Source organism: Helianthus annuus, chromosome 13 (genome assembly GCF_002127325.2).
Source record: "Helianthus annuus cultivar XRQ/B chromosome 13, HanXRQr2.0-SUNRISE, whole genome shotgun sequence".
NCBI lineage: Eukaryota > Viridiplantae > Streptophyta > Magnoliopsida > Asterales > Asteraceae > Helianthus > Helianthus annuus.
This window is the reverse complement of record NC_035445.2, coordinates 132867500-132879398: the sequence shown is the minus strand read 5'-3', so window position 1 is coordinate 132879398 and position 11899 is coordinate 132867500. Positions and strand designations below refer to the sequence as shown.

Sequence of the window (11899 nt, the reverse complement as noted above, 5' to 3'; positions counted from 1 at the left end):
CCATTGTTAATGGCGAGTTTTTTGAATCCTGCACATATCGCCGTTATGTTTCCGTTGAGTGGAAGGAAGCTCCTTAGATTATTCATACAATGACAAACTTCCACCACCTTACACCAAAGATTATGATTTTCAGCCTTATACCTCCACCCCCATTTTACAAAAAGAGTCTCATTTACCTCTTTGAGTCTGTTAATACCCAAACCACCTTTTATTTTGGGCCACGTGACCCAATCCCAAGCTACCAAGTTCATTTTATGATTATTACTAGAGCACGCTCAAAGAAATTTCCTCATTTTTGCTTCGAGAGTTTTTATGACCCCGGTCGGAGCCTTATATAAGGATAAATAGTAAATAGGTAGACTCTCCAACACCGCATTGATTAGCGTAAGCCTCCCCCCAATCGATAAAGTTTTAGCTTTCCAAACCGACATTCTTTTATCAAAAACCTCAAAAATATGTGTCCAATAGTTAATTCTGTTCATATTGTTCCCCACCACAATCCCAAGTAAGTGAGCGGGATAGTGTCGGTTTTACATCCAATCATTTTAGCCATATGTGACACTACCCCATTATCCACACCCAACCCGTAAATGTTAGATTTTTGAAGATTTATCTTTAAAACCGAACATAAATAAAAAAAATTCTCAAACATCTCGTCACGCTCTTCAAGTTATCCTCATCCCATTCCCCCAACAATAAAGCATCATCAACGGAAAAAAGGTGAGAAATAACCGGTCCGTTATTAGGGGTTTGAATTCCTTTGAAAAACCCTTCGGACCTAGCTTTACCCAATATGTTAGACAAAGCTTCCATGACCAAAAGGAACAGAAAATGGGATAGAGGGTCTCCCTGTCTGACTCCTTTGCTGCAATTAAACTCAAACGTAAGAGACCCGTTTACAAGAACCGAGGATCTAGCCGACATCAGGATCCCCTCGATCCATTTACACCATAAATCAAGAAAACCCATTTGTCTCATGATGTGCAAAAGAAAACTCCAGTTTACGTTGTCATAAGCTTTTTCAAAGTCGATTTTTAAGAGAAAAGCATTTTTATTATATTTTTTAATCCAAGCCATGAGCTCATTTAGCATTAACGGACTGTCCAGAATGTACCTCCCTTTAAGAAACCCGGTTTGGTTCTCCGATATGATGGTCCCTATAACCCTTTTGAGACGGTTTGCCAAAATCTTTGATATAGTTTTGCTTATCACCCCAATCAGATTGATTGGTCTATACTCCCTTAATCCCACCAGATCCTTGTTTTTTGGAATAAACGTTATGAAGGAAGAGCCACACCCCGCCGTGATCGAACCTTTGCTGTAAAAAAGAGACCAACAAGTTATAGAAATCATTTTCAAATAAATTACAATACCTTTCAATAAATTTGAAGTTTGTGACAACTCGAGTTTTTGACTTACACTTTTGCATTTATTACACGTTGACGTTAACTGTTTAATTGTTTGACTTGTAACTATACATGTTGTGATATGAGGAAACGTATTGTGATTGATATGTTAGATATGGTGGGTCTTAAAAGTGTGCTCTTATATATATATATATATGTAATGTGCAATATATAATTTATATAAGTGTGTTAACTGATATATGCTTAGCATGATAGTTCACTTAATAAAGAGAAGGAACCTTTGGCCGAAATCACCCCAACCCAAATGCCCCACCCGAAAACACCCAATGACCGAAAACACTTTAGTGTTTTCGTCCATTGCTAACTACCGAAAACCGAATGGGCTTTAGGCCCAGTAGTGGATTAGTTAAATATTATTCTAAACATTTATGCGAGAACATTATTCAACAAAACCCTAAACACCTTTCTCCTCTCGTTCCTGGAACACGTCGGCGGACATCGAGACCCCCCCCCTGCGAGACATCATTCCAGTTTTGGTTGGTGGTTAGTGATTCATGTTCTTATTAATCATATTTATTTGATCTTGGTTATGTGAATATTTGATAGTATGTGTACATATGCATGTTCCGGTACGAAACTTGCGGTTGGCCGATTGGAATTTGGAATGTTTGATAGGTGTTAGGGCTATGTATGTATGGTGACATAAATGATTTCTACTTGAAATTAGTGATGCTCCACGTGAACCCTTAAACAACTGCATGAATCAGTGGGCCATCATAGTCATGATTTGGTCGGCCATATGTGAAAGTCTTGATCTAGGATTTAATAAGTAATGTTTCGTGTTTCGGTATGAGTGGGCCGCGCATGATGATGTGCACATTTCTTTTATAGAATCAGTCTTTAAAAATCGGTGGTCAACATACTAATAAAAAGCTTGTGATATTGATAAAGATTCTAGCATAATGATTGGCAGTGTTGTGTTGGGCGGCCACATGTTCTAATTGGTTGTAATGGGCGGCCCCATGAAGGCCATTGGCCATTGCAATGGTCCACTAATACTTAAATGCCAATCAATCATGTTATTAAGAAGTGTAGGCATGTGATTTGTATTGGAAAGTGCAGCCAAATAATATAATTATCATTTCGACCATGTTGTTCATATTTGTACGTGATTTGTCAGGGGGGCATGTCGTTCAATTAATATTCATATATTGATATTGGTGCAAGAACTGTTGTTTTATTCTTAGTGGAATTGAATATTCATATATTCGTATATCGATTGAGTATGTTAGTTTTATTCTTAGTTGAATTGATAACTTGGTTGAATTAATATTCACATATTCATATATGTTATGTATCGATTGGTATGTTAAGTATGACTGAATATCAATCACTAAATTCGTATTCAGGATAAGTAGAAATGCATGTGTGTATTACATATACAATAAGTGTGTTTTATGTGAACAACGAATCTGTGAACTAAATGTACGTGAAAGATGCGGTCTGTGTGCATGTAGAACTGACTGTTATTGGTAACCATGTTAGGACGTGATTGATCATCTGATAAACGAGTAACTAATCATACCGAGCAAACCCAAGGTGAGTTCACACAGCCAAGGCATGGGGTTCCCGGGTGGGAATGGGATTTGATGAACTATTGTATATACTTTGCTGATAGAACTACGACTAGACTAGTAACACTTATTGAACTGATCTTCGCACACCTGCCAAGGGTTGGCCGCGATATTATGACTGACTTCGCACACCTGCCTTTGGAAGGCCGCGAACAGAAATTTTACTAATCTTCGCACACCTGCCTGGTAGGCCGCGATACAGGTAAACCTAGTCTAGAATACACGGGATGAACATCCCCTAATGTCTTCGCATACCTGCCTGGGAGGCCGCGATGGAAATTAATACGATACATGACATAACGAACGAACATACTACTACTCACACTGCACTACTACTGAACTGTTAACTGTGAACTCGCTCAACTAGTTGTTGATCCTCTGTTACATGCCTTGCAGGTCGTTAGATACTTATGGAGCTTGCACAGGGAGGAACAGGTCGTTGTGGAGCATGGATTGTGTTTTGAAACTTATTGAACTTATGTTACACACTTGGGTTTTCGTACTTATGCTTCCGCTATACTTTGAAACTATGATTATGTTTTGAACACCTATCGTATTGAATGATTGGTTTACATTTATTATATTTGATATTAATTACATGTTCGATATGATTGGTGGCTTGATCCTGGTCAGTCACGCTCCCAAGCGGTGATACTCCGCAGGTGGATTTTGGGGGTGTGACAGATTGGTATCAGAGCCATTGGTTATAGAGAACTTGGTTTTAATATGGGAAAACGTTTTTATTAAAACCAGACTATAACCAGAACAGTGCTCTCAACGACCCACAACGACGCTTCGCTCCACGTGCAAGACTCGACATACTAGGTAATAAGGTTTATGTTTATTGCCTACATGCTAGAATTGCATAGAACTTTGCTCGTAGTATGCTTACATCACTTTGCTCACTACTTGATACTGCTTGAGAACACCTATGTGCCTACACTTTTCTGTCATCGCACTACTCGCAAACCAGTCATACTTATGCTACCTTTACTGTTCGATCATGTCTGGACGTGTTGACATGACTCAAGCCCAGTTGACGGCTCTCATTAGCGAAACAAGTTGCTGCGGCGCTTGCAGCCGCACAAGCAGGAGGTATAACCTGCTATTCCAGACCTATCCTAGGATGTTAGATCCTACTCTCGTGACCCAACTCTCGCGCTTAACCTTGACCTATTTTTCTCGCGCAACGGGTCAGAACGCATAGCAACCTGTCTGCACATTCAAGAACTTCATGGACTGTCGTCCAAGCACATTCAGTGGCACAGAAGGAGCGGTGGGACTACTCCATTGGTTTGGGAAGCTCGAGTCGGTATTCGAGATGTGTGAATGCCCTGAGGCTCGCAGGGTCAAGTACGCCACTGTTACGTTGGAAGGAATCGCGCTAACCTGGTGGAACGTGCAAATTCAGACATTAAGGCTGGCAGCCGCTAACGCCACCCCTTGGAACGATTTTAAGGAACTCATTAAAAAGGGAATACTGCACGCGTGATGACATCCACAAGTTGGACGTGGAGCTTTACCATTGGAAAATGACGGGGTCAGAAATTGAAGCTTATACGAAACGGTCGAACGAACTGGCCAACTTGTGTCCAACCATGGTGGACCCTCCAAGCAAGCTTATCGAATTGTACCTCAAGGTTCTAGCCTCAGAGATTCAGAGCCATGCTACATCGGCTAACCTCGACAATATCCAAGACATTCAGTGCCTTGCTCATCGCCTCACGGATCAGGCAGTGGAACAGAACAGGCTGCCTAGTTGTATCAGCGCTATTACTACCGCTACCACTTCTGCTACTCCCGCTACTCCTAGTGACAACAAGCGGAAACGGGATGGGTATTCCAGCAAGGGTTCAGCTACCGTTCGGTCTCAAGCACAGCAGCAGCGCAAGAATAGTGATCACCAGAGCCGAGTCAGCCAACTTCTGGTGGTCAGGGGCAGGGTGGATATCGGGAATTCACCCAATGTGTAACTAATGCAACAGACACCACGGTGGTTAGTGCAACGAGGGACGTTACCAGAGGTGTCTCAAAATGGGCCATGAAGCTAAAGATTCAGGAGCCCACGGCCTGCAAATCAGAATCGCCAGCAGCAACAACAAGCAGAAATCCTATGCAAAGAAAAGATTGTTCGCATTCCTCGTTCGGGTCAAGAACCTCTCGAAGTACAAGGCGACAAGAGTGGTGCAGTGGTTGGAATCATCTCCTTCTTGAAGGCTCAGAAATGTTTACGTAAGGGGCACACAGCCATTTTGGCTCTTGTTACTGATGCATCAGCAAAGGAAAAGAAGCTGTAGGATATTCCGGTTGTACGTGACTTCCCTCAGGTGTTTCCTGAAGATTTACCTGGTTTACCGCCTCATCGCCAAGTCGAATTTCAGATTGAGTTAGCTCCTGGAGCAGCACCAATAGCCCGCGCACCGTATCGTTTAGCTCCAACTGAACTGGAAGAACTGTCGAAGCAGCTGCAAGAGCTCTTGGAAAAGGGCTTTATTCGTCCAAGCTCTTCGCCTTGGGGAGCTCCAGTGTTATTTGTGAAGAAGAAAGACGGTACGTTCAGAATGTGCATCGACTACCGTGAACTGAACAAGGTGACGGTGAAGAACCGTTATCCTCTTCCGCGTATAGACGACTTATTCGACCAGTTGCAAGGGTCGTGTTATTACTCCAAGATAGACTTGAGGTCAGGTTACCATCAGCTGAGAGTCCGGGATGAGGACGTCTCCAAGACAGCATTCAGAACCCGCTACGGCCACTACGAATTTCTTGTCATGCCATTCGGGCTTACGAACGCGCCTGCAGTATTCATGGATCTTATGAACAGGGTGTGCAAACCCTATCTAGACAAGTTCGTCATAGTTTTCGTCGACGACATTCTGATCTACTCCAAGAATCAGGAGGAACACGAGCAGCACTTACGTCTTATCTTGGAACTTCTTCGAAAGGAGCAACTGTATGCAAAGTTTTTAAAATGCGACTTCTGGCTTCGTGAAGTCCACTTCTTAGGCCATGTGGTGAACAGGGATGGGATTCATGTCGATCCATCCAAGGTAGATTCGATCAGGAACTGGCCTGCACCGCGTACACCGACGGAAATACGCCAATTCTTGGGTTTGGCGGGGTATTACAGACGATTTATCAAAGACTTCTCCAAGATCGCGCAGCCGCTTACTATGCTGACACAGAAAGGTGTCACCTACCGTTGGGGAGATTCCCAAGAGACCGCTTTTCAGTACCTAAAGGATAGGCTTTGCAGTGCACCTATTCTCTCACTGCCGGAGGGCACAGATGACTTTGTGGTCTATTGTGACGCATCGATACAGGGGCTTGGTTGTGTATTGATACAACGGAATAAAGTTATTGCCTACGCTTCGCGACAACTCAAAGTTCATGAACGCAATTATACGACGCACGATTTAGAGCTGGGAGCTGTTGTTTTCGCGCTTAAGATATGGCGGCACTACCTGTACGGTACCAGGTGCACAATTTACACCGATCACGGGAGTCTCGAGCATATCCTTAAGCAAAAGAATTTGAGCATGCGTCAACGAAGATGGGTCGAACTTCTGAACGATTACGAATGCGCCATCAAGTACCATCCAAGCAAAGCCAATGTTGTGGCTGACGCTCTCAGTCGGAAAGACACTTTACCTAGACGCGTATGAGCCTTGCAGCTCACTATTCAGTCCAGTCTTCCTGCACAGATACGAACTGCTCAGATAGAAGCATTGAAACCCGAAAACGTCATGGCTGAAGCCTTAGGCGGTTCAAGGCAACGAATGGAACAAAAGGAAGACGGCGCCTACTATGTAACGGGGCGTATTTGGGTCCCACTTTATGGCGGTTTACGACAGCTTGTGATGGAAGAAGCACACAAGTCTCGCTACTCGGTACATCCAGGGTCGGACAAAATGTACCACGACATCAGAACTACTTATTGGTGGCCTAGCATGAAGGCCCACATCGCCACTTATGTTGGCAAGTGCTTGACCTGTGCCAGAGTCAAGGTTGAATATCAGAAACCCGCAGGTCTACTACAACAACCCAGGATACCACAGTGGAAATAGGAAGAAATTTCCATGGATTTCGTTACGGGCTTACCTAGATCCCAGCGTGGGAATGATACCATATGGGTGATCGTGGATCGACTCACCAAGTCTGCACACTTCCTGGCTATTAAGGAAACGAATAAGTTCTCCACTCTCGCAGACATCTATCTTAAAGAAGTTGTTTCAAGGCACGGGGTGCCCACCTCCATCATTTCGGATCGGGATGCACGATTCACGTCAGAGCTATGGCAAGCGATGCATAAATCTTTCGGCTCACGATTAGACATGAGCACAGCGTATCACCCTCAGACGGATGGGCAGTCTGAGCGAACGATCCAAACTCTTGAAGACATGCTTCGAGCGTGTGTTATCGATTTCGGCAACAGCTGGGAAAAGCACCTCCCTTTAGTGGAGTTTTCGTACAATAACAGTTACCACACCAGCATTCAAGCCGCTCCATTCGAGGCATTGTACGGACGTAAATGCCGGTCACCTCTCTGTTGGGCAGAGGTGGGGGATAGTCAGATTACGGGTCCAGAGATTGTAGTGGACGCCACAGAAAAGATTGCACAGATACGACAACGTATGGCGGCAGCACACGACCGTCAGAAAGCCTACGCGGATAAGCGTAAAAAGCCATTGGAATTTCAGGTCAGGGACCGGGTATTACTTAAAGTCTCACCCTGGAAGGGTGTGGTACGTTTTGGCAAACGGGGTAAACTAAATCCGCGATATGTCGGACCATTCGAGATTATAGAAAGAATAGGCCCAGTAGCCTACCGATTGAACCTACCAGCTGAACTCGGGGCAGTTTACAATGTCTTTCACGTGTCGAATCTGAAGAAGTGCCTATCAGATGAGACCCTTATCATTCCTTTCAAAGAACTCACTATCGACGGGCGGTTGCAGTTCGTCGAGGAACCTGTTGAAAATACGGACCGGGATGTGAAGGTCCTCAAACACAAGAGAATCCCTCTTGTTCGAGTTCGTTGGAACTCCCGTCGTGGCCCAGAGTACACCTGGGAACGCGAAGACCAAATGAAAGAAAAGTACCCCCAGTTATTCGGAACCAATGCAACCACTACTGAGGCTGAAGCTACTACTGCGGAATTTCGGGACGAAATTCCAGATCAACGGGGGGAGGATGTGACACCCCAGGAAAACCAGTGAACAATACAACTTACCTAGCTTCCTCAGTGAGTGCGTACCAAATTTCGGGACGAAATTTCTTTTAAGTTAGGGATAATGTGACAACTCGAGTTTTTGACTTACACTTTTGCATTTATTACACGTTGACGTTAACTGTTTAATTGTTTGACTTGTAACTATACATGTTGTGATATGAGGAAACGTATTGTGATTGATATGTTAGATATGGTGGGTCTTAAAAGTGTGCTCTTATATATATATATATATATATATATATATGTAATGTGCAATATATAATTTATATAAGTGTGTTAACTGATATATGCTTAGCATGATGATAATGATAGTTCACTTAATAAAAAGAAGGAACCTTTGGCCGAAATCACCCCAACCCAAATGCCCCACCCGAAAACACCCAATGACCGAAAACACTTTAGTGTTTTCGTCCATTGCTAACTACCGAAAACCGAATGGGCTTTAGGCCCAGTAGTGGATTAGTTAAATATTATTCTAAACATTTATGCGAGAACATTATTCAACAAAACCCTAAACACCTTTCTCCTCTCGTTCCTGGAACACGTCGGCGGACATCGAGACCCCCCCCCCTGCGAGACATCATTCCAGTTTTGGTTGGTGGTTAGTGATTCATGTTCTTATTAATCATATTTATTTGATCTTGGTTATGTGAATATTTGATAGTATGTGTACATATGCATGTTCCGGTACGAAACTTGCGGTTGGCCGATTGGAATTTGGAATGTTTGATAGGTGTTAGGGCTATGTATGTATGGTGACATAAATGATTTCTACTTGAAATTAGTGATGCTCCACGTGAACCCTTAAACAATTGCATGAATCAGTGGGCCATCATAGTCATGATTTGGTCGGCCATATGTGAAAGTCTTGATCTAGGATTTAATAAGTAATGTTTCGTGTTTCGGTATGAGTGGGCCGCGCATGATGATGTGCACATTTCTTTTATAGAATCAGTCTTTAAAAATCGATGGTCAACATACTAATAAAAAGCTTGTGATATTGATAAAGATTCTAGCATAATGATTGGCAGTGTTGTGTTGGGCGGCCACATGTTCTAATTGGTTGTAATGGGCGGCCCCATGAAGGCCATTGGCCATTGCAATGGTCCACTAATACTTAAATGCCAATCAATCATGTTATTAAGAAGTGTAGGCATGTGATTTGTATTGGAAAGTGCAGCCAAATAATATAATTATCATTTCGACCATGTTGTTCATATTTGTACGTGATTTGTCAGGGGGGCATGTCGTTCAATTAATATTCATATATTGATATTGGTGCAAGAACTGTTGTTTTATTCTTAGTGGAATTGAATATTCATATATTCGTATATCGATTGAGTATGTTAGTTTTATTCTTAGTTGAATTGATAACTTGGTTGAATTAATATTCACATATTCATATATGTTATGTATCGATTGGTATGTTAAGTATGACTGAATATCAATCACTAAATTCGTATTCAGGATAAGTAGAAATGCATGTGTGTATTACATATACAATAAGTGTGTTTTATGTGAACAACGAATCTGTGAACTAAATGTACGTGAAAGATGCGGTCTGTGTGCATGTAGAACTGACTGTTATTGGTAACCATGTTAGGACGTGATTGATCATCTGATAAACGAGTAACTAATCATACCGAGCAAACCCAAGGTGAGTTCACACAGCCAAGGCATGGGGTTCCCGGGTGGGAATGGGATTTGATGAACTATTGTAAATACTTTGCTGATAGAACTACAACTAGACTAGTAACACTTATTGAACTGATCTTCGCACACCTGCCAAGGGTTGGCCGCGATATTATGACTGACTTCGCACACCTGCCTTTGGAAGGCCGCGAACAGAAATTTTACTAATCTTCGCACACCTGCCTGGTAGCCGCGATACAGGTAAACCTAGTCTAGAATACACGGGATGAACATCCCCTAATGTCTTCGCATACCTGCCTGGGAGGCCGCGATGGAAATTAATACGATACATGACATAACGAACGAACATACTACTACTCACACTGCACTACTACTGAACTGTTAACTGTGAACTCGCTCAACTAGTTGTTGATCCTCTGTTACATGCCTTGCAGGTCGTTAGATACTTATGGAGCTTGCACAGGGAGGAACAGGTCGTTGTGGAGCATGGATTGTGTTTTGAAACTTATTGAACTTATGTTACACACTTGGGTTTTCGTACTTATGCTTCCGCTATACTTTGAAACTATGATTATGTTTTGAACACCTATCGTATTGAATGATTGGTTTACATTTATTATATTTGATATTAATTACATGTTCGATATGATTGGTGGCTTGATCCTGGTCAGTCACGCTCCCAAGCGGTGATACTCCGCAGGTGGATTTTGGGGGTGTGACAAAGTTAAAACCAATCAGCCCAGGAGCTGTGTCCGATCCACACTCGAACACTGCGCATTTGATCTCTTCTTTACTAAAAGGCACCGTTAAAGATGCCGCATCAGCCTCCGTTAGACGTTTAACATTATGGCATATGAGTTTAGGTCTATCTTTATTTTTTTTCCTCGAAAGCCCTTTTGAAAAAACCCATAATTTCTTTTTTGATCAAAGAGGGTTCCACACATCGTCGATCATAAGACCTGGGATATTCTTGAAAGCCCGTCTACTTTTGATGTACCCATGGATGAACGCAGAATTCTCATCACCTTCCAAATCCCATTTAGCTCTAACTCTTTGTTTGAGGTCTTTAATTTTATAACCTTCTAGCTCATTAAGATTTTTTTGACATTCCATCTTGGCCCACTCATCCTCTTCGGATAAGTCTCTATTTTCCGACAATTCCTCCAGGATTTCTAATTCTTCCTTAAGAATCGACTCCGTTTCCCCTTCCTTGGCTAAAACCGCTCTTTTCCATGGTTTTATACCATCCCTAATCTCCTTTAATTTCTGTATCAGCGCCTTGTCTGGCTCTTCATCCCCGGTAAAATTAACAATTGCCTTATGAACCACCTCATCAAAATCTTTTCTTTCCAACAACGAATTGAAATATCTAAATGGTTTGGGTCTGAATTTTTTATCCGAGCATGTCAAAAATAGAGGGCAGTGGTCCAATAGAAATCTCGGTAACGCCGAAGGCATGCCACCGGCCACTCTAGAAAAGAACTCTTGACAAACAAAAAATCTATCAATCTTGCTAAGTTTTTTACCGTTATCTTTAAGATACGTGAATGTTTTTCCTTTCATATCGTATTCTCTTAACCCATTTTCCGAAATGAAATTATTAAAATTAGAAGCGCATTTATTATTAAAAATAGAATTTCTCCTTTCATCCCGTTTGCGAACAGCATTAAAATCACCCATGATTACCCAGCACCCTGGATGACTATCCAAAACCCCCCAATGTCATCCCAAAGACCCTTTTTTTAAGGAACCTTTTGCGGAGCGTACACGATGATAATATTAATAACTTTATTGCTCCCCTTTAAAGTCCCCTAACAAATTAGTATTTTCTCTTAGTATTTGATCTCCAAAAGCTTTTAATTTGCATTTAAATTGGACGTCCACCATATCACATGCTAAGACCGTGGGGTATGGTGGGCATGGATTATGGGGTATGGTGGGGTTTGGTACGTCCATGTGGATTATGGGGCACCCAATACCGAAACCCAATTTCATAGGGGTATGGTGGGCGT

At 42.4% G+C, this 11899-nt stretch overlaps 1 protein-coding gene across 1 annotated transcript; it reads right to left on the bottom strand.

Annotated features, from left to right (window-relative positions):
* Positions 1–10811: 10811 nt before the first annotated feature.
* On the bottom strand, positions 10812–11567 carry LOC110901743. Its single transcript, XM_022148533.1, has one exon. The coding sequence runs from the start codon at positions 11565–11567 to the stop codon at positions 10812–10814; it is 756 nt and encodes a 251-aa protein (XP_022004225.1).
* Positions 11568–11899: the final 332 nt, after the last annotated feature.

Bases quoted from the DNA above. Each gene is read 5' to 3' on its own strand.
- LOC110901743 (XM_022148533.1), bottom strand. From the start codon at position 11,567: ATGGGTGATTTTAATGCTGTTCGCAAACGGGATGAAAGGAGAAATTCT.